The 23,168-nt window shown below is 52.9% G+C and overlaps 1 protein-coding gene and 1 long non-coding RNA gene across 2 annotated transcripts in view; one reads left to right on the forward strand and one right to left on the reverse strand.

Moving 5' to 3' along the window:
- Positions 1-3,518: 3,518 nt before the first annotated feature.
- LOC103225441 (uncharacterized) lies at positions 3,519-5,984 on the reverse strand. Its single transcript, XR_012089762.1, has 2 exons — positions 5,720-5,984; positions 3,519-4,042 (listed from the first exon to the last, which is right to left on the reverse strand). It is a non-coding gene; the product is annotated as an uncharacterized lncRNA (long non-coding RNA).
- Positions 5,985-5,988: 4 nt separating this feature from the next.
- The window catches only part of ECE1 (endothelin converting enzyme 1), a 129,126-nt gene continuing 111,946 nt past the window's right edge, over positions 5,989-23,168 (forward strand). Inside the window, exon 1 of the mRNA XM_007980154.3 lies at positions 5,989-6,130. Coding sequence (XP_007978345.2) covers positions 6,128-6,130 — 3 coding nt within the window. The 5' untranslated portion in view covers positions 5,989-6,127. The remainder of the gene's footprint in view (positions 6,131-23,168) is intronic.

Genomic DNA, 23,168 nt, shown 5'->3' on the forward strand with positions numbered 1-23,168 from the left:
TGAGCTGAGATCACACCATTGCACTCCAGCCTGGGCAACAAGGCGAAACTCCATCTCAAAACAAAAACAAAAAAACAAAATATATATATGTGTACGTATATATATATATTTATATTTAGTAGAGACAAGGTCTCACTACGTTGCCCAGGCTGGTGAACACCTGGCCTCAAGCAATTCTCCTGCTTTGGCCTCCCAAAGTGTTGGGATTACAGGCCTGAGCCATGGTGCCTGGACCGTATTGTCTGTTTTAGAGTGACCATGTATTACATTCGAAATTTGGAAAAAATAGGTTTTTTTTTTTCCAAAATTAAGGAAATCAGAGCAGAGAGAAGAAAAAGTAAGGTAAAAGCGGCGATAAAGTTAAGTATCCTAAGTATATTCCATTGCTCTTGTATTTAAATCATGTGAAGTTGGCAGTATGGCGCCTGGCACAGACTCGATAAATAGCAGTGATTGCTGGATTTCGTGGGTCTCTGTCCTTCACAGAAACTCAACTGCCCAGTTGAATCAGAGTAATTGGTGGCCCAGGGAGACATGAGAGGGGGGGTCAGGGTGGATAGCCTGATCTCCAGTCTTTCACCAGGGGCCCAGGGCAGGGGGAGGGGTCCTGGCTACCTCACTGGAGGGTTAGATGAGTCAGGAAGAGCCTCATTGAGCCTGACCAGCTCTGCCTGCCTGCACCCTGCCTCTGAGCACGGAGTCCCCTCCCCTGCCAGCCTCTTCAGAGCTGCTTCTGCTGTTTTCGTGACTGTATCCTCTTAGACAGGCTGGTTACTGTTCCTTGGAGAGTCTGGTGATTTCCCCGGGTGCCCTAGACAGTATTTCAGCTCAGTTATGGAAGACAAAACAACATTAAAAATTCAAAAGCTCTTGCAGTGAGTCTCATTCTATCTGCGTGCCTGCGGGTCGCTCAGTGTGTCCAGCCTCTATCGGACCTGGCACATGGCATTACTCTAAAAGCAAAAAGTCAGCCAAACAAAAGGGATTCTCTAGACACCTACTGTGTATTAGTCATTACCAAACACCTATTCTGTACAAGATGATGACAGAGGCAAAGCGGAGGAAGAATAACGCCAGTGATAGCTGTGGCCATATATTGAACGTCTGTGACTCGTCTCTCCACACATTCTGGGAGATTCCTTTTGGATCCTGGTGAGTCCTGAGGCTGCATGGCTGGAAACCCACACCTAAACTACAATGCCAGGTATCTCCAGGGTCTCACTTCCTGGCTAATAAGAACCCTTGGCCACAGTGATTGGCAGAAGAATTGACACTTGTCTCAGTGGCAGTTGACGAGACTCAGTTTTCCTACGGTTATTAGAACTGTAGGAAAAAGTGAGTCCCTGCTTCTGTTGGGAGTTGATAAGAGAGTAGGATGTGAGCCACTGCTGCGGGCAGCCATCTTGTCATCATGAGGCCAACAGATGAGGCCAGCAGGGAGGGAAGCGGTCTTTAGAGACAGAGTAAATGAGACTGAATCCTAATGACATCATCTGAGCTCCTCTTGGAGCCATGCCTAAAGCTAGCTCTGCTCCTGTACTTTGTAGTTACACAGGCAAAGAAGCTCCTTCTTTTTGGCTCTGGCCAGTTCAGGTTGGTTTTCTGCATTTGAGCCCTGATGATCCGATGGGGCAGACTCTGTGCCCAAAGGCTTGAGTATTTGGAAGAGGCAACTCCCCACATCTCATTCAGTCTCCAGCAGTCTAACAGACGACACCTTCTCCTGTCATACAACCACCCGTGTCGGTCAGAGGGCATGGCGAGCCCACGAATGCGCACAGAAGCAGTTGCATGCCAGCAAAGGAGCAAAGCCCCTCAAACCGCTGCGTCTCCTCGGGCAAATCACTTTCCCTCTCTGAACATTGATTTTCTCACCTGCAATATGGAGGTGATGTGGGAATCATAACATCTACCATATTGTCAGAATCACTCACATAATGCTGCAAAGCACCTGCCACAGTGTCTGGCGCATAATAATAAATGCTTAGCACGTGTTATGGCTGGCCGTTCCCAGAAAGCTGTTTGGATGAGGTGATCTCTGAGGATCCCGGAGGAGCTGGGGGTAAGGATCAGAGTTGGCAGCAAACCTCACTTGCTTCCCTTTGAGCAGCGTAAGACCAGGGGCTGCGTTTTCTGGAGCAGCCTGGTAGAATGGAAAAGAGTCAGCCATCACCTTGGGAGGCCTTGGTTCTAGTCCTGATTCTGCTGTCAAGCCAGGTGAGTGGCTTTGGAGTGGGTTTGGGCATGCTACCCCTCACTCCCTGCCGGCCCCGCCCCATTCCTTAATGTGCCCCTTTTGGAAGCAAGAAAGCCACCACCTCTCCCCTCTGCTTTTTTCCTTTCTTTTTTTTTTTTTTTTTTTGAGACGGAGTCTTGCTCAGTCGCCCAGGCTGGAGTGCAGTGGCCGGATCTCAGCTCACTGCAAGCTCCGCCTCCCAGGTTTACGCCATTCTCCTGCCTCAGCCTCCCGAGTAGCTGGGACTACAGGCGCCCGCCACCTCGCCCGGCTAGTTTTTTGTATTTTTTAGTAGAGACGGGGTTTCACCATGTTAGCCAGGATGGTCTCGATCTCCTGACCTCGTGATCCGCCCGTCTCGGCCTCCCAAAGTGCTGGGATTACAGGCTTGAGCCACCGCGCCCGGCCTCTCCTCTGCTTTTTTCATAGAGCCAGGACCACACCTTACTTAATCTAGTGTCTTCAGTACTCTGCCCTGGGCTGATAGAACATTCCAGAATGTCTATTTCATGAGTGATTAAAATGTGGTTATAATACCTATACCTGACCTTCTGATTTTTTGTTTTTTTTTTTTTGTTTTTTTAGACAGAGTCTCACTCTGTTGCCCAGGCTGGAGTGCAGTGGCTCGATCTCAGCTCACTGCAACCTCCGCCTCCCGGGTCCAAGTGATTCTCCTGCCTCAGCCGTCACCCCGCCCAGCTAATTTTTGTATTTTTAGTAGAGATGGAGTTTTGCTATGTTGGCCAGGCTGGTCTCGAACTCCTGATCTCAAGTGATCCACCACTGAGCCCGGCCTTTTTTTTTTTTTTTTGAAATGGAGTTTCACTCTGTCGCCCAGGCTGGAGGGCAGCAGCGTGATCCCGGTTCACTGCAACCTCCGCCTCCTCAATCCAAGTGATTCTCCTGCCTCAGCCTCCCGAGTAGCTGGGATTACAGGTGCCCGCCACCTTGCCCGGTTAATTTATTTGTATTTTTAGTAGAGACGAGTTTTGCCATCTTGGCCACACTGGTCTTGAACTTCTAACCTCAGGTGATCTGCCTGCCTTGTCCTCTCAAAGTGCTGGGATTACAGGCATGAGCCACTGCACCTGGCCCTTTTTTCTTTTGGAAACTTCTTGTTGGAGAATAACAGAGACAGAAAAGCACATAGATCCTAAGGGGACTGCTCAATTTTTCACAACTGAACTACCCCCTCCTCCATACCTAACCCTTACTAGCACCCAGAAGCTTCCCTGGCACCCCTTTCCAGTCATTCCCTCCCCAAAGATAACACAAACCTAACTTCCGACAGCACAGGTTTAATTTTGCTTACTTTTGAACTTTATGTAAATGGAGCAATGCTTAAAGGCTTTCTAGCAGTTTGTAAGTTACAAAAGGCCCACAAGGTACATTAACTCCTTAAATTTTCACATCAGTACAGTGAGGTGGGCAAGAACTATGAACCCCATTTTATAGAGGCAAAAACGGGAGTTCAGAGAGAAGAGTATCCCCCATAATCACATTGCTGGCAAGTGGAGTGCCAGGATAGCTGGGTTTCATTTGTGTGTGTCCCTGGATCTTCAATGTCTCTGCAGGCATCAGGCTATGATTCTCAGGAAGACACCCGAGGAATGGTCAGGAATCGGACACCAGGCCAGAGAAGCTGATGGTTTAAGTTCCCCATGATGGAGGAGGCTCTGGACCTTCAGGTCTGGTCACCTTTCGCACATGGCCAGACCCTCCCCTCTTCACCATGCTCCCAACTGCTGCACTCAAGGAGCTTTTCGACCTCCCTGAGTCCTCCACACTGAAGAATTCGGAATGCTGCTGGAAGGAGGGAGCAACATAGAAAGTTATTTCCCCCTCCCCCCTCCCCCCTCCCCCGCCCTCCAGGTTCCCACACAAGCTGCCCAGGAGCAGATGGTCTGCTTTGAAACTGACTCTGTGTGCCTAGACACATCCAGGGCCACTCTGGGTCAGCACCTGGGCAGGGGTTGCAGGAAGCTGCTCCTCCTCTTCCCTGCTGGCAATAAGTTATCTGTTTCCAAATTCACCCCCTTACCCACCACTACAGCCTCCTCACCCCGCTGGCTGATAGACAGGATTCCCCGGGTCTTTCCCTCTGACCTCATGAACATTCTGTATGGCCTAACGAACTCTCAGACATCCTTCAAAGCCCAAATCCCAATGCCACCAGGAGGTCTTTGTCCCGAACATGCACTCATTATGCATTATACACAGTAGTTTATTTCTCAGCCCAACCCAAATATAGATGATCACAAAAGTTACACAATGGTCACACACAAAGACCACAGTGTCACCACACACGCAATGTTTTTATCTCGATGTCTCTTGCAAACTGGGTTACACACAAAGTTGTACCAAATCACAGCCACGTCCCTCTTTTGTGTGGGCACACACAACACACACAAACTACACCACAAAACCCCAGGGTTTTTTCTCAGCTTGTTTACAACAGGGACACCACGTTTCCTTCTACCACATTAACAGGCATGCACAACAGGACCCAAACATGCAGACCACATAACACACACACACAGGCAGGCTGTCTTCTGTTCCTTCCTCCTTCCCTTGCCCTCACAAAACCTACACATGGAGACAGTGTCTCTCCTGGACCTGCAAATTCACATGCCTGGAGAGCCACGGCTCCTTCTCTCTGCTTTCCCACCATTTCCTCTCTCACCTCTCTATCACGGGGACACACAAACACACACAGCAACAAACCCCAAATATAGCAGACACACACACACAGCAATGAACCCCAAATACAGCGGACACACACACACAGCAACAATCCTCAAATATGGCAGACACACACACACAGCAACAATCCTCAAATATAGTGGACACACACACACAGCAATGAACCCCAAATATAGCGACACACAGACACACAGCAACAAACCTCAAATAGAGCGGACACGCACACACAGCAATGAACCCCAAATAAAGCAGAAACACACACACACACACACACACACAGAGCAACAAATCCCAAATATAGTCAGGGCTTTCCTTCACATATAAACACACGGGCACGCAGAACCCACCCCTCCCCCACTTTGTCTCTTCTCCCTCTTCCTCTCTTACACACACAAACATACACACACACAGCAACAAACCCCAAATATACCAGACACACACAGCAACAAACCTCAAATACAGCACACACACACACACACACACACACAGCAACAAACACCAACTATAGCGGACACACACACACACACACACAGAGCAACAAATCCCAAATATAGTCAGGGCTTTCCTTAACACATAAACACACAGGCACGCGGAATCCACCCCTCCCCCCGTTTCTGTCTCCTCTTCTCCTCCCTCTTACACACACACAAACACACACACACACACACACGCACACGCAGCTGCAGTGCCCTGGGTCACACTCCAGTGCAGGAGCCAGGCAGGAGACAAAGGTCGCCGAGGCTCCCGGCGCCCCGCACCGGACACAATCGAGCCTCTTGCCTGTTCTGCCTGCTCCCAACGCCGGTCTCTGCAAGGTCCGGACCCCGCACCCCGAAGCCACAGCTCCCGCCTGCGCCTGCCCTCCAGGGTCCCGGCGCAGCCCGGGCAGCCGGCTCCCAGCGCGCCAAGGGTTAAGGGCCCGCGCGGGCGCGGGGAGTGCGACCTCCAGCTGTGATTGGCTGCGCCACCCAGGCCCCGGCCCCCGCGCCCTGCCATTGGCCCCTTGGCGGCCCCGCCCCTCCGGCACTCGGCGCCGAAGCCGCGAGCTCGCCCGCTGGAGCCGAGCGCGCCGCGGGGGCCAGGCAGCCGAGCTGTCCGAGCAGCGGGGCTGGGAGCCGGGAGTCCGGAGCTGGGAATCGGGGGCCGGGCGCAGGGAGCGGCGCGGAGCCGGGGAGGAGCACGCAAGCTATGGTGAGTGCCGCGCCCGGAGGTCCGGTCCGGTCGAACCCAGCCTCGACGGTCCCGGGCAGCGGCGCCGCGGGTGGCACCGGGGGCCGCCCTGACTCGCGGGGGGCTGGGCGCCGGCTGCAGCGGCAGCCCCCGCCTGGCTCTCGGAAGGCGTGCAGTCGGGGGGCGCCTGGGCAGAGCGCGGCTCTCCGGGCGGCGCTGCGCTCGGTCCCGTCGGGGGCGGCCGCGCCGAGCTTGGTTCTGGTTCCGGCCAGATGTGGGGGGCTCGGGGTCCCCGACTTGCTTTGGGGACGGTTGCTGCGGTCTGGTTTGGGTTGTGCTGAAGTCCCTGGACTCGGCTTGGCTTGGAGACCCAGGGCAGCCGGGCTGGGTCGGGCTTGCGGGTGGCGGCGATTCCGAGGTGCCTGGATGCAGCTGGACCTGAGCGTCCTGGGACACTGAGGTCGGTCTGGGGCTTGCCTTGGGGCACCGTGGGTGGCCACGCCCGGCTTATTCGGAGGGCTACGTTGCGGCCCTCTGGGACTGCTGATCCAGCTGTGGCCTAAGGGGTGTAGGTGGTGGCGGGACAGCTAGGTCGGTGCTGTCAGAGACCAGGGGACACTCGGGGGCCCAGCACCCAGCGATCCAGTCTCCCTAGCATCTCCCGGTGGATGGGTCCTCAGAGGAGGGGCTTGCTGAGGCCAAGTGCTGACTGCGATAGGCAGGGGTACAGGGGAGAAGGGGAACTGGGGAGGGGCGTTTCATGGGGCTCTCTGAAGTCCCAGAAGAGAAATTCATTTGATCCAGGCTGGGCTCCCTGGGGGGCTGTTGGAAGGGGCATTGTCCCTGGACCCCAAGAGCAAAGGCCCTTTGTCCACTTGTCGAGAGCAGGGTGCTGGCCTCTTCGTCACGGGGAGGGAGCCATCTACTTCTCTTTGGCTTCTTTCCCCATAGACCAGCCACTCTGATTCCCTCTCCTAGTTCTGTTCTGTGCCCTGTGAAGTGGGTCCAAGTCACCATGTGGGGCTGAGGAGGGCATGTGCCTGGGACGGTGGCTGCCAGTACCTGTGATCCAGCCACCTCCACTTCTCTGTGATGTTGCTGCCAAGCCCGAGGGTGCCTGGAAGGGAGCAGGACGGGACCCCCTGTAAAGCTGAAGAGTCCCACAGTGGTTCCCAACCCCTGCTCTGCCCAGAGCTGGAGTCCCCTTACAACCCCCGCATCTCTCCCTTCCAAGGCCTCTCTCTTCTCACCCAGCTAGGGTCTTCCTTGCTTAGGCACCACCAGTTGCCTCACTAAGAGTCAGAAGCAATGGAATTATGGCTTAGTTCTATACCTGAAGGTGCTTAGAGACCACCTGGGACTCAACCTACCTCCTCCATTAGGAATCTCCGCTGTAATGCCCCGCCTAGACAGTTTCCGTGACAGGGAGTGCACTATCTGTGGACCAGCACTGGATTTAAAGTCTCAGTGTATGGGCACTAAAAGGCCGTGAGACTTTGAGGTTGTATGATCGATCCCCTCTGCCTCTAAGCCTACCCTTAGTTACTCATAAAGAAAATTTTTTCTTCCTTAAAAACCACCAAAAAAAGAAAGAGGTCCCCTCACTCTGCTTTGGTGACACTTTATAGATCCTTACAACCCAAGAAGCCCGCCAGCCCATTGTTAAGAGCCCAGGCTTTGGCATCAAACCAGTTTGTGTTTGAGCCCCATCCCCTCCCCTTCCCCACAGGGACTTTGGTCTAGTTGAAGCATCACCCTTGAGTTTCAGTTTCCTCATCTGCAAGACGAGATGATAACGCTTATTTCCGAAGGGTGAGATAACCCAAGTGAGAGTGCTTTGCTTCAGTACTGCTTAGTTTTCCCTTCTTTTCCAACCTTGAACCCACACTGGGAAGTTCTACCTAACATCTAACCTATTTGCCTGGGGGATGTCTCTGGAATCCAAGAACAAAGGCCCGTCATCCATCTGTCCAGGGCTAGGTGCTGGCTTTTCCAGCACAGGGACAGAGGCCACCTATTTGCTGGTGTGAAAGAAGGATGAAAGTTTATCATGTTGTAAGGAGGAGACCGTGATGCTTTTGTCTGTCATTCAGCCAGGATGTGTTGAACCTTACTCTAAGCCAAACCCCGTGTGAGGGAGGAAAGAATTGACCGAATCAACAGTGTTAAGGGGGCATCCACCAGGCCATAAATGTCTGCACTGGTCCTCAGGCTTTTTGGCACACCCTTGGAGAGGTAGAAGTATGCCAAGCAGGGGCTCTCTCCATGCTGGAGAGATGAGAGAAAGCTTCATGGAGCAGGTGACATCTGAACTGGAAGGGATATCCCGGGAGGGGGACCTGTGTGACAGAGGAGCAGAGGTGTGAGTGCACAGGACAGGCTCCTGGAAAGCCCAGAATGGGGCTGGTCTGGCACCTGGCTATGGAAGGACCAGGAAAGAGAAGAGAAAGAGGGCGAAAAGGTTGCTGGGGCCAGAGAGTGCGAGGCTGAGGAAGTCCACGGTGGATTGTTAACCGGCTGTGCGTGCATGGGGTGGAGGCTGATGTCAGGCCTCCCTGGCTCCTGTCGTTTTAATTTCCTCTAAACATTGGTTCCCGTGCTGTCATTCCTGAGGCCGGGGTGATACGGGACTGATCAAGTGTTTATTCCCTGGATCTCCTGCTCCGCAGCTTTTAAACAAATCCAGCACTCCTTTCTTTGCAGTGTGGCCAAATTGTCCCTGGCCCCTGGGTTCCTAATGGGGCGTGTTTGCAGGGTGTGTATGTGTGTCTGTGTGTGTATCTGTGTGTGTGTGTCTGTGTCTGTGTGATGTGTTTCCTGTTGTCCTGGCTGAATCTCCCCGATGGTCCCCAGCTCCCCACCCACGTCTCTGACCCCTTGGCAGGGAGTCAGTGCTGTTCTTAAAGGCGTCTGTTCTCCAAGGCCTCGGATGGACCCTCTCCCCTGCTTACTCCCAGTGCAGGCCGTGGGCCGAGGGTTCCGAGGAGGCTTTTTATATCTCCTGCCTCCGGTTGTACTCACACCGCCCTGCAGCAGGCACAGAGAGGTGAAGGAGGTTGCCCAGGGTCACAGAGCAAGAGAGTTCCAGAGCAGGCACAAACCTCCTTGACTTTTGGAGGGTTAACCTGGCAAACAGTTTGGAGAAGGAAGCCCAACCCATCATCCCCCATCTGCAGTTGTGGCACCTTGAGAATGTTCCTTCACATTCCAAGCTGGGGCTGAGTTGAGGCTACCGCTACGGGTTGAGAATGCTCTTTACTATACAGCAGTTGAGGACCCAGGGTTCAGGTTTGAATCCTGATGTACTTTTGGGTCAGCCATTCCCCCACTCTGTGCCCCCTTTCCTACAAAGTGGGGCAGATTTGCTCCACTTCTCAAGATGTCATGAGGATCCAATGGATGTGGAAACACTGTGGGAACTATTAAGAATGTGCGGGAGTCTGGGGGCGGTGGCTCACGCTTGTAATCCCAGCATTTTTTGGGGGCGAGGCGGGAGGATCACTTGAGGCCGGGAGTTCAAGATCAACCAGGGCAACATAGTGAGACCCTATCTTTAAAAAAAAAAAAAAAGGTAGGGAGAAGTGTTACTGTTTGAGGCTAGGAGACTAACCACATGCCCCCACATCACTCTGGTGCCTCTCAGCCACTCCAGATGCGGCTCCCAGGGCACCGTGCGTACTTTACCCTGGGCAGCCTGTGCCCCTGCTGGTAACTGGGCTACTGAGGCCTCTTTGCATTGCTACACTCTTTTGGTAAGCAAGGATGTTATTACCTTTGGTTAAAGAATAAATACATTGTTTTTCCTGCAGAGTTGGGGAGGCCAAGGGAAGAACAGGATTTGAGGCATGAGAGGGCTACAGGGTGGGCTTGGCAGAATGTTCTGGGCATTAGCCCAAAAAGCCAGCTTGGCCAAGTCCACACTTTCACATCTACGGTGAGAGAGGAACCATGAGCAAATGTTCACAATTTTTTGTGCTTCTGCTCAATTTTTTTCTCTCCAATTGACTGGGTAAGCCCCCGGCCATAGTCAAAGGGCTTCATTCATTCCTTCATTCATTCACTCACCAAACAAGTCTGCTCGGCACAACGCGAAGCATGGGGGCTGTGGTCAGTGTGAGTGAGACTGTAGGTCTTTCTCTCCCACAGTCTGATGGACAGGCAGGCAGACAGATGCAGAGCAGGAAATTACAAGCGCAATTACTGTTGCCAAGGAGACACGCGGGGGTCTGTGGGAGTGGACCAGGAACCTGACCTGAGGATCAGAAAAGGCTCCCTGAACACATGGCATTAAAGCCATAATGTAGAGTGAGTGGGACTGGGAAGAGTGTTGGGGGGTGGGGGGTGGAGGGAGCAGAATGCGCCAGAGTACAGACCGCTGTGCCTTCAGGGATGGTTCATCTGGAGCGCAGAGGACCATGCTTAGGAGGTGGCCCTGGAGGGTACACTCAGGGATGGTAATATGAAGGACCTGGCACTCAATCCTCAGGGCAGTGGGGAGCCACTCAGGAGTTTATTTTTTAAATTTTATTTATTTACTTATTTATTTATTTATTTATTGAGACACAGTCTCGCTCTGTCACCCAGGCTGGAGTGCAGTGGCGCTATCTCAGCTCACTGTAACCTCGGCCTCCCCGGTTCACGTGATTCTCCTCAGTCTCCCAAGTAGCTGGGATTATAGGTGCGCCACCATGCCCGACTACCTTTGGTATTTTTTTAGTAGACACCGAGTTTCGCCATGTTGCCCAGGCTGGTCTTGAACTCCTGACCTCAAGTGATCCAGCCGCCTCAGCCTCCCACAGTGCTGGGATTACAGGTGTGAGCTACCACACCTGGCCTACTGAGGAGTTTAGAGTCAGGGGAGTGACATGGTCGGATTTGCATTCTGAGGTGGTCACAGGCTGCTTTGTGGCAGGTGAGTAGAAGGGGTGAGGCTGAAGGCTGGGAAACCAGTGAGGAGGCAACTGGAGTGACCCTGGGGGAAAGGTGGTGCTGTGGGCACCGTCCAGTCCTCCTCTAGCCCAAACCACACTCCCGGCATGCTGCCCAGAGCAGGCAGCGAAGACAGAAGGAGGCTGTGGCCCCAGAGGTCCCACACAGTCCCTTCTCCTACACTCATTGACCTTTCCCTTCATCCTTCCAGGCAGATAATCAGCCAAGGGCCCTGGTCTCCAGACCCTTTAATAGAGGAGAAAGAACAAGTTCCCAAATTGCTGTGAAATGAGGTAGAAAATGCTACATGCCAACCTGGGGATGCAGCTCCCGAGTCATCCTGGCCATAGGTGTGTATCAGGGAAGCCTTCCCAGAAGAGATTGCAAAACTTGGTGGAATGTTTCTTAGACGCCGAGCTTTGGACGCATAAAAATGAGGAGGGGCGGTTTACCTGTCCTTGAAGAGTTAATAGTCTGAGGGGCACAGTTTAATGAACAACCAGTGCTGGCGGAACCCCACTGTCAGGGTGGCACTGGGAGTCCAGGGCTGGGGGCCTGCCCTTTCCTTGGGCCCCTGAGGGCAGGGTGGCCGGGATGCCCCAGGCCTGTCTTGGTAGGCTGACAAGCCTAGGAATGGCTCCCTCCTCCCAACACGGCCCCTTCGGAGAGGGGGCCTGGCTTCTGGGCCTTCTAAAGACCATAGAGCACTTGTATGAAAAGGGGATTAGGAACCACCTACTTCAAGGCCCCTGTTTTACACGTGGGAAGACTGAGACAAAATGAGCATTTACTATGTGCCTGGCACTTAAATGGAATCTCTGCTCTTCACACCAACCCCAGGGAGGAGAGCAAGCCTTATTTCAGAGTTGTAAAAGCTGAGGCTCAAAGGTCACTTAGGGAATTAGGGATGGGAGCAAGACAGTAGCTCCCCGATTCCTCTAGATTATGGCTGCAGTCCCAAGCTACCACTCAATTTGGCAGAAACTTGGCCTTCCTGGGAAAGCCCGCTGGGACAGGGATAGGACGGTTGAGCCAGTAGCCAAAGGCATTGAGAGCTAATTGGGGCTGGACACTGGCCAGGCTAAAATGCTGGTTATTTATTGTTCACCTTTGCACGGCACTTGACAGTTAGACCTTTTCTTCCCCATTCCCTGACTGTTCTTGGATTCCCACTGCCAATTAGTGGCAGAACTAGAACTTGAACTCAGGCCTTGTGACTCCCAGCCCAGCTCCCCGCCCCCCCCACACCCAGCTCCCCAGCTCCCCAGCTCAGATAACAACCCTTCCCTCTCTGGCAACACCTGGTCTCCTGGCCTGGGTCTCCGGTACCCCCCACCCGCAACACCTGGTGTCCCAGCCTTTCTGACCACACAGCCCTTTAAGCAGTTGGAGCAGCCCCTGGCCCAGAAACCTTCTCTCCCCATCCTCCTCCCACAAACTCCCTTCCCTCCTTGGCTGGGAAGGCAGGAGGGTGGGCCTGGGGTAGCAGCCAGGCGGAGTTAGGTTACAGTGTAAACACAGTCATGTCAATATTTACCTCTGCCTGGAACCAGAGCTTCCCACCTCCTTGCCTTACTCCCTCTAGCTGCCCATCCAACTGCACGTGGCCTGCTCCCAGGCTCTGATCTGGTCATTGAAAGCAAGGCCAGGGTGGCTTCCAGCCCAGGCTCTGCCACTAATCCTTCTTGTGTTCCCAAACTGCAGTCTCCCTTCCTGGGCCTCAGTCTTCCCATCTGTGAAATGACATGGCTGGAGCAGACTGACTCCAGGGCCGTCTTCAGTAATGACATGCAGGATGGCAAGTATAATACTCTCGTTCAGAGGATAGACTTAAAGTTGTGCAAATCTGGGTTTGAATCCCAGCCCCACCACTTCCTCACCATGAGACTTGGGGCAAGGTGCCTAACCCCTTTGAGCTCCAGTTTTCCTCTGTAAAATGAGAGCCTAGCGGTTGGTACCCATTTTGTTTGTTGGTGAGCATTCATGAGCTATGTTTGCAGCACTTGGCACAGGATAAGGTTTGATTAAATGGTCATGGTGTTGGTTGTGATTCCAGATAAACATTTTATAATTCTCTGAATCCAGACACTGGGTTGCGTCACTTGGAAACTGGAACCAAGGGTGTTGACTCTAACCTCATGTCCTCCTGGTCCTCTGAGAGGCCGCAGGCTGGGCTAGGGTGTCCAGGGGCTGAGAAAGCTCCTTGGTCAACACCACACACACTCCCAGCTGCCTGGCCATTGGAGTTCCTTCTTATTGGGCAGAGGTCCAGGGCTGAAATGTCCTCAGAGATACGTGACCGTGAAAGGGATGAGGGAGGGCAGAGGGGGCGGAAGGGGAAGGAAGGACCCATTTCCTCAGCAGTTCTTTCACAGAAGCTCTGAGTCCATTACACACATGAGCTGTTCCTCCCAGCACTGGAGAGGAGGGGGCGAGGGGCGAAGGGTGAGGACTGGCCACCTTCAGGTGCCGTATCTGAGCAGGTAGTGTGGGGAGGAGAGGGCAGGGAGGCGGGGTCTGCCCGTGCAGCAGGAGTGGGCCTTGGAGACTGATGGGCCCAGGTTCAAACATGGCATCCTCACTTTTTGCATTGTCACCTTGGACAGTGTGTGTCACCTCTCCAAGCTTTATTTTCCTGTCTCTAATATGGGCTTCTGGGGCAGTATTTTACACAGTAGTTAGAAGCGCTCAATCAGATCCTGTTTCAGAGTAGCCCAGATGAGGGCTGGCACATACAGGGGACTCAGTCGGTGTCACCTGCTGTTATTGTCATGACTGTTATGATGACACTGGATGCCAGACTGGACCTCGTGAGGGCAGAGATTGTGTTTCTAAAAATTGTGGTATAGTATAATTTACTTCAGTAACGTATGCACATCTTGTACAGCTCACGTTTTACAAATACGCACACCTGCACACTACCTGGACCAAAGCATGAACCATTCCCACAGTTCCCATGTGCCTCCTCCATCAGTCCCCTGCAGCAGGTGGCCACTGCCCTCTAGTTTGGCCTGGTTTTGAGCTTTCTCTGTGTGGATTCATTCATGTGTGCTCTTCTGTGCCTGGTTTTCTTCAGCTTTGGACAGCACGGAATGTTCGAGGTTTGTGCCTGTTGCCTGTAGCAGTATCTGCTACTTTTTAGGCTGAGTCGTGCCACATTGGGTAGATGTACGTGTAAATGTCCGTGACTGACATTTGGATTGATTCCAGCCTGAGGCTGCTGTGATATTCTCGTATGTATCTCTTTGCAGACCTGAGCACTCATTTCTTTGGGGCACATACTTAGGAGTGCAACTTCTGGGTCAGAGGGGCAATACGTGTTTAACTTTCTTTTTTTGTTGTTGTTTTTTTGAGACGGAGTTTCACTCTTGTTGCCCAGGCTGGAGTGAAATGGCGCAATCTCGGCTCACTGCAACCTCCGCCTCCCGGGTTCAAGCGATTCTTCTGCCCCTGCCTCAGCCTCCCAAGTAGCCGGGATTACAGGCGCCAGCCACACCACCGGGCAATTTTTTTTTTTTTCTTTGAGACAGAGTCTCATTCTGTCATCCAGGCTGGAGTGCGGTGGAGCGATCTTGGCTCACTGCAAGCTCCGCCTCCTGGGTTCACACCATTCTCCTGCCTCAGCCTCCAGAGTAGCTGGGACTACAGGCGCCCACCACCACACCTGGCTAATTTTTTGTATTTTTAGTTGATACAGGGTTTCACCGTGTTAGCCAGGATGGTCTCTATCCCCTGACCTCGTGACCCGCCCACCTCAGCCTCCCAAAGTACCGGGATTACTACAGGCGTGAGCCACTGTGCCCGGCCACAGCTGGCTAATCTTTTGTATTTTTAGTAGAGATGGTGTTTCACCATGTGGGCCAGGGTGGTCTCGAACTCCTGACCTCAGGTAATCTGCCTACCTGGTCCTCCCAAAGTGCTGGGATTACAGGTGTGAGCCACCACGCCCGGCCTCAGTGAATGTTTTTTGTTGTTTTGTTTTTGAGACAGGGTCTCTCACTCTGTCACCCAGGCTAGAGTACAGTGGCATGAACACAGCTCACTGCAGCCTTGAGCTTCTGGGCTCAAGTGATCTTTCCACCTCAGCCTCCTGAGTAGCTGGGACCACAGGTGCGCACCGCCACACCCAGCTAATGTTTTGATTTTTTTTTTTGTAGAGACAAGGTCTCACTATGTTGCCAAGGCTGGTACTGAGTTCCTGGGCTCGGGTGATTCACCCGCCTTAGCCTTCCGTGGTGCTGGGATTACAGGTATGAGCCACTGCCTGTCCCAGTAATTGTTTTTTGAAAGAAGGAAGAAATTTGAGTCCTTTCTTTGTCTTAATGCCCCAGATTCACTCTGTGGCCCTGCCCCTGCCCCCAGGGCCTGGCAGCTCTGGGCTGGCACTCTGCCCAGACCCTGGGCTTTGGGCTTCACCTGCTGTACCTCAGGGTCCCCCCCGCCCTGGAGACCCACTGATTGGCTATGTGACCTCAGTCTAGTCCTTTCCCCTCCCTAGTCCTCACTTTCCCCTTCCGTCAAGCACTGGGTGGGTCGAAGCTTCCCCTGCTCCCCGTGTCTGTGGTCTCCCTCATTTGGGGGCCTTTGCTCCTGGTGTTTGGTGCCTCTTCACCCCCAGGGTCTCACCCACCCCAGGCAGGAGCCCCCACTGGCCTGTAGCTTGCAGAAAGACCGTTTGGGAAAGCTGGTGGGCCCTTCATTCTTGGTACCCACCCTAAGAGCCTCACTGCGACTCTGTCCCCCCGGATGAGAGCCCTCCAGAGTAGGCCCCCAGCCATGAGAGCCCGGCCCACTGAGGCTTGGCATCAGGTCGCCCTGGTCTGAATCCTGCTACTCCCTGGCTCTGGGACTTTGGGCAGCTCACTCCGCCTCTCAGAGCTGCAGCGTCCTCATCTTCAGGGTTTTGAGGACCAAAGGAGGCCCTGCCTCGTTGGGACAGAAGAGAATGGAGCAGTCACATGCCTGCCCCTAAGGAGCTGCACTCCAGGGGAGGAAGCTGGAGACCAGACAGGGAAAGCCGCCCACCAGAAGGATCACTCTGAGAGAAGAAAGGAGAGAAAACAAGGCGATGTGGTGGAGAGCGGCTGTGAGGGGAGGGGGCTGCTCTAGAGGAGTGACCAGGAAAGGGGGTGACATCTGAGCTGGGACCTGAAGGTTGAGGAGGGGGCAGCCGGGCAAAGACGGGGGAGTTGAGAGTTCCCAGCAGCCGGACCAGCAAGTTTGGCACATGTAGGGGGTGAACACTGGTGTGGCCGGGCAGAGGCAGTGGAGAGCAGAGGGAAGGCTAGGAAGAGGTGGGCCTGGAGGGGCAGGCCATGGATAGCCTTGTCTGTGGGGCAGGGGTCAGCATTCCATTCTAAGAGTGGTGGGAAGCCACTGGAGGACCCCACGCTGAGGAGCCACTGGGTTTGGTTTCTGTTTGGAGAGATGCTGGCTGCTGTGTAGAGCATGGACTGTAGGGGGCAGGAGGGAGGCAGGAGCGCGGGCCCAGCCTGAGGGTGAGGAGGCTTAGGTTTCTGCAGGATCTGGGATTTTGGCAGCTACCTCAGGGATGGGAGAGAGGTAGCCAGGGATCCCAGATGCTTGGAGACCTCGCTGGCAGCAGAGCACAGTGGGCAGAAGTTACCCGTGGAGCCGGACAGACCTGTCTGAACCTCCACTTGAACTCAGCCTTCCGGGCTGGGCTTGGGATTCTCCCAGAGTGACCAGTTCCCACCGTCCCAGGCCCTGGGGACCCGGAGAAACAGAGCCAGAGGGCATTGAGCTGGAGCCTGTCTCCCTCGCTTCCGCACACCTTGCCGAGAAGTGAGGGCATAGGAAGAGATGGCCGCAAAGGGATGCCCAGCCCCTCTGCCCCAGGGCTGCTATTCACAAGGCCACGCTGGAGGGAATCCTGTGGCTTTGTGGTTCCTTGTTTCCTGGGCTGGTCTGGGGTGGAAGATGACCATGAGAAAGCGGCATTTCATCTTGCTTCACCCCGAGCGTTCAGTGGGTGGTTACTCGGCATCCTGTTGGGCTTCCGGTGTGGTAGGTGTGAGCCAGAGAGAGGAGGGCATGAGAGTTCACAGTCACAGGACGTGGGACTTGGAGGTCATCTAGGCCGACTTCCTCACAGGGCAGACTAAGGCTCAGAAAGGGAAAGAGACTTACCTGAGGCCGTACAGCAGGTTAGAGGCAGGACTTAGGCCCTGATTCCCACCTCCTCATCCAGCACTCTTTCTAGGTGACATGGAGGTATGGAGGTTTTGGAGCCAGACAGATGTGGATTGTAGTCCCAGCTCTGTCACTTAGTCCCAGCTGGGTGACCTTTAGTGAGTGACCATCTCTGAGCCTCGGTTTTCTCCTCTATGAAATGGGATGATGGTATCACCATTCTCACAGTGGTGTTGTGAAAAGTGGTTGATAATTTATGACAGGTTGTAAAGCTCATAGGACGGTGCACAGAGTTGACTCCTGGGAGGTGGGAGCTGTTATTACCTTTGTGGCTCTGTCATTTTTTTTTTTTTTTTTGAGACAGAGTCTCGCTCTATTGCCCAGGTTGGAGTGCAGTGGCACAATCTTGGCTCACACAACCTCCACCTCCTGGGTTCAAGCAGTTCTTCTGCCTCAGCCTCCCAAGTAGTTGGGATTACAGGCAGGTGCCACCATGTCTGGCTAATTTTTTTATTTTTTAGTAGAGATGGGGTTTCACCGTGTTGGCCAGGCTGGTCTCAAACTCCTGACATCAAGTAATTTGCCTGCCTGGGCCTCCCAAAGAAGTTGGGATTACGGGCGTGAGCCACCGCGCCCGGCCTGTGGCTCTGTCATCCTAACCTCCTCAAGCACCAGAAAGAATGGCTGCGTGTTGGCCCTCACATATGCTGTTTTCTGATGAACGCAGTTAGGGATGGAAGATGAGAATGGGCCATGGTTGGCCCATCTCTCTGCTACTTGCTTTATTTCCCCATTATATTTGAGAGACTCCTTAGCCAGGCCACGAGTGACATACACACACACACACACACACACACACACACACACACACACGGCTCTGGTGGGCTAGAGCTGTGCTGTCTGCCTTCAGCCCAAATTGGGGTGGGGTAGGTGGAGGCACAGACAGGCACTAAGTGCAGGTCCCAGGTGAAAAACTGGGCAGCTCCCCACCTTCCGCATCAGATGCCTACCACGCACCACCAATACCTGTTTGTTCAGTGTGACCTAGTGGTTAAGACCAAGAGCCATGGGATCAACTTAAGCTTGAACCCTGGATCTGCAACTGAATTGTCGCAAAGGACTTTTAGCAGGCATTGTCTTCCTCTCTGAGCCTTGGATTTTCTGTCTGTGAAGTGAGGATATAACAGTCCCTCCCAGGACAATTGCAAATATTCAGTGAGAGGAGCAGCACTCAGAGCATGCATAGTGCGTATCTGGTGCTAGACTCCAAGAATTGGATGGCACTAACATTTTAACAGTGTTGACACACGTCCCGATTCTGTTTCTCTTTCCATAGCTGTTCTTAGAAACTTCACCATCCGCCCACCCCACCCCCATCCTGTGTTCCCACAGCCCCCTTCCCTCTGACTCCTTGCCTGACTGCCTTCTCTCAGGGTCACCTTGGACTGAAATCTTTCTCCCCCTCCCCTTCCCTCCCCTCCCCTCCCCTTCCCTCCCCTCCCCTCCCCTCCCCTCCCCTTCCCTCCCCTCCCTTCTCCTTCCCTCCCCTCCCTTCCCTCCCCTTCCCTCCCCTCCCCTCCCCTTCCCTTCCCTCTCTCCCCTGTCTCTCTCCCTGCCTCTTCCCCCCTCCCCCTGGACTAACACAGATCCAGAGTTCAAGCTCTGGCCCAGCCTGCCTGGGTTTGAATCCCAGCTCTGCCATTTACTGGAGCAGCCTCAGGCAAAGTACTTAATTCTTAGCCTCTATTTCTGCATAAGTAAAATGGAAATAAGGATAGTGCCGAGCTTAGAGAGTTGTTTAAATAAGCGACGAGATTCTTGTAAAGTGCCAGGATCAGTGCCTGCAATACAGTAAGTGCCTAATAAATGTCACCTGATTTATGACTAGACAGGGTTCTGCTGGAGCAGAGCCCCTGCCTTTTCATCTCTGCGTTCCCAGGGTCTGGCGGGGTTGGGATTGAAAGGGATGTGGGCTTTCTAGGGGTTTGCACTATGGCATTGGAGAGTTGCTTTCCCAGTGCAGCAGGCCTCTCCAGAAAGGGGAGGGGACTTGGACCATGTTGTAAGCTTGTCTGTCTGGCAGATATTTCCTACAACCCTGCTGGACACCACTGGGTGCTGAGGATGGGGTGGGGGAGGGTGCAGTAAGGCTGCCCTTAGTGAGCTCAAGTCCGTGGAGGAAAGTGGGACAAAATGGCCCTGATACTATCAGAGAATGATGAGCCCGGGGCTGTCACATTGTTTCTGAGGAGGCTCCTGGGACTGGTGATGTTTGATGTTTCCTTGTGGGAGTGACATAATAGTAACTTCTGGCTACATTAGGGCTTTATTCAGTAATCCTCCATTCTTTCCTATCTGCAGTGTTTACCGGTCTTAGCAGTAATAATAATAGATTTTCTTGAGTGTTTGCTATGTGCCAGGTATAGTGCTAAATATTTTATAAGTTTACTTAATCTTCACATCAACCCTGTGAGGTACTTATTATCGTTATTCCCGTTTTGTAGGTGGGAAAACTGAGGCACAGAGAGGTAATGTATCTCTCCTCTCACTCTCAGTCAGTAATTGGCAGAGCTAGAGTGGAACCTGGGCAGTTTTGGCTACAGAGTCCACGCATTTTTTTTTTTCTTTTTTTTTAGCGAAGTCTCATTCTGCCTGTCACCCAGGCTGGAATGCAATGGCACTGTTGCGCATGGCTCATTGCAACCTCAACCTCGCAGACTGAAGCGATCTTCCCACCTCAGCCTCTTGAGTAACTGAGACTACAAGTGTGCACCACCATACCCGGCTAAGTTTTTAATTTTTTTTTTTTTTTTGAGACAAAGTCTTGCTCTGTTGCCAGGCTGGAGTGCAGTGGCGCTATCTCAACTCACCGCAATCTTCACCTCCTGGGTTCTAGCGATTCCTCTGCCTCAGCCTCCCGAGTAGCTGGGACTACAGGTGCTGCACCACCACGCTCAACTAATTTTTGGATTTTTACTAGAGATGGGGTTTCACCATGTTGGCCAGAATGGTCTCGATCTCCTGACTTCAGGCGATCCACCCACTTCGGCCTCCCAAAGTGCTGGGATTACAGGCGTGAGCCACCGTGCCTGGCCTAATTTTTTTGTAGAGACAGGGTCTCACTATGTTGCCTAGGCTGGTCTCAAACTTCGGGCTCAAGCAATCATCCTGCCTCTGACCCCCAAAGTTTGGGATAACAGGTGTGAACCCCCACGCCTGGCTGAATCCAACTTGTGCTTCCTTCATAACTAACTTTTACTCAACTGGTTGTAGCCCTTGTGACCGGCCAATCTTATGGACTCTGAGCGCCTCACCTTCCACGAGAGTCCTTTGCAGCCAGCAAAAGTGAAGAAATTAATCTTAGGCCTTCCTGTACAGCCTGCGTTCAGCATCAGCTCAGGGGTGAGGGGATAGGGACCTTCAAGGAAGGGGGTGTGGAAGTTTAAGGCCCAGAAAAGAAAGGACCTGAGTCAGGAGGAGGAAGAAGGATTAGCATAGGAAGCATTTAATGGAGAGAGAAAGGAAACTCAGAAGGCTGGAAAAGTTGGAATTCAAACTGAAGCAACATTTGCTGAGTACATTTTCGGTGCCAGGCATGGCAGCGTCTGTGCCTTCCAGGAGCTCCCAGGCCTGTGGGAGAGATAGACAAATCAGCAGGTAAATTGCCGAATAGTATTTGGTGAGGTTGGCCGGGGGTGGTAGCTCACACCTGTAATCCCAGAACTTTGGGAGGCCGTGGTGGGTGGATCACTTGAGGCCAGGAGTTCGAGACCAGTCTGGCCAACATGACAAAACTCCATCTCTACTAAAAATATGAAACAGTTAGCTGGGCATGGTGGCATGTGCCTGTGGTCCCAGCTACTCAGGAGGCTGAGAATCACTCGAACCCGGGAGGCAGAGGTTGCAGTGAGCGGATCATGCCACTGCACGCCAGCCTGGGCGACAGAGAGAGAGTCTGTCTCAAAAAAAAAAAAAAAAAAAAGTATTTGGTGAGTATATGGGCGGGAGCCTTTGAAGGCCCAGAGGAATAGATCACCAGCTTGACCCAGGGAGGTGATGTTTAAGTTGGGTCTTGAAGGATGAGTAGGAGTTTGCCAGCCAGGCAGAGCTAATAGTAGCAGAGCCAAAGTTTAAACCTGAACAGTCTGGCTCCAGAGTCTATGTTCTTGCCTGTGGCATGCTTGGCCCTGCTGCCCTCCAAGGCCTAGCCTCGGGAGATGAGACTTTCTGGGTCCTGAGTCACTCCACACGAGCCCTAGACAACCACCCAGCCATTTTCCCATCCAATTCCTGCGTTTGCTCTTCACAAACTCCCACTCTCTCCCACTTCTGCAAGGGTGGTTGGGAGTTGACTAGCCTTGTAGGCAGTCTCTGTCTCTCTAAGTGACTGGGATTTGTGGTGTCCTGAGAAGGGTACACAGATTCTACCCGCAGTTCTCCTGTGGCAGGTAGGAGGCACAGACAGACACAGAAGCATTTCCTGTTTTGTTTTTCCACTGTTTGCCCTGAGCACATGAACTGCTTTGCATAAAGCACCTCCTCAGATCATTGCAACAACCCTGGCAGGTAGAGGTAATTTACTGCCGTTTTAAGCATGAGAAAGGTGACTCACAGAGGTTGAGCCATGTGTCCAAGGTCACACAGCTAAGCCAGTAAATAGAGGGACTGGAATTTGCACCTCAATCTAACTGTGAGGCCTGTACTCGTGTTTTTAAGCCATCAGGAAGAATACCAGGTTATGAAGGCCACGCCCCTTTCTGATGAGTCTCACCTCTGTGCTGGTAATCAGGACACCTAGGAATTGCAAGTTAACGGTAGCAAGCATAAGGTTGCATTGATTTCAGTTCTTCTCAACAGGAATGTGCATGAGAATCACCAGGAATGTTGGTTACAAATACAAGATTCATTGCCTTCATCCTAGAGATTCTAACTCAGTAAGTATAGGGGAGAGGGTCCGGGAACCTACATTTCCAGCAGAATGCCTGATTCTGATGCTGGTGGACCATAGAATATGCTAGAAATCCTAATTTATTACATGTCTTCTCTGGGTCCAACGCTATCCTGGGCATTTTATTTGGTCACTTCAGCCATCAGAACATCGCCTGGTAGGGGGAGTGGATGCAAAGGGGGGTGGGAGTCTAGAGAGAGATTCATAGCAGTCTCGATGAACAGCCAGCATGTCCATTCCACCTTTAGATCAATTGGATAAGGAAACTGAGGCTCGGAGATGAGGCACCTTGCCCAAAGCTTGTGGTGGCAGAGCTGGGATTAGAAAGCAGACCCTTCAGCTGCCGAGACCTGTGTTCCTCCTGATACCCCACGTGGTTGCTTTTGCACACTCCCACACAGATACTCTTTTTTGTTTGTTTGTTTGAGATGGAATTTCACTCTTGTTGCCCAGGCTGGAGTGCAGTGGAGTGACCTCTGCTCACTGCAACCTCTGCCTCCCAGGTTCACGCCATTCTTCTGCCTCAGCCTCCTAAGTAGCTGGGATCACAGGCGCCCACCACCACGCCCGGCTAATTTTTTGTATTCTTAGTAGAGACAGGGTTTCACCATATTGGCCAGGCTGGTCTCGAACTCCTGACCTCAGGTGATCCACCCACCTCGGCCTCCCAAAGTGCTGGGATTACAGGCTTGAGCCACCGTACCTGGCCCACAGATTCTTGGGGGCATCTACCAAACACCACCATAGGTAAATGTGGGATAATCAGTGGTGGCAATATCTGCCATTTACTGAGCACCCATTGTGTGCCAAGCACAAGGTCTAGAATGGTCAGCAAGCAGGCATGGTCTTGGACAATTGCACAGATCTCTAATTATAAGCAGGTTGCTATGGGAGTTTATGTCAGAGGAGCCATTCCCGGCAGAGAGCAGGAGCAGGGAAGATGTCCCCGAGGAAGAAGGATTTGAGAAGAGATCTGAAAGATGTGTTAAGTGTTAACCGGGCAAAGAAATGGAGAGTAAAAGATTCTAG

This window comes from Chlorocebus sabaeus, chromosome 20, assembly GCF_047675955.1.
Source record: "Chlorocebus sabaeus isolate Y175 chromosome 20, mChlSab1.0.hap1, whole genome shotgun sequence".
In the NCBI taxonomy this organism is placed as follows: Eukaryota; Metazoa; Chordata; class Mammalia; order Primates; family Cercopithecidae; genus Chlorocebus; species Chlorocebus sabaeus.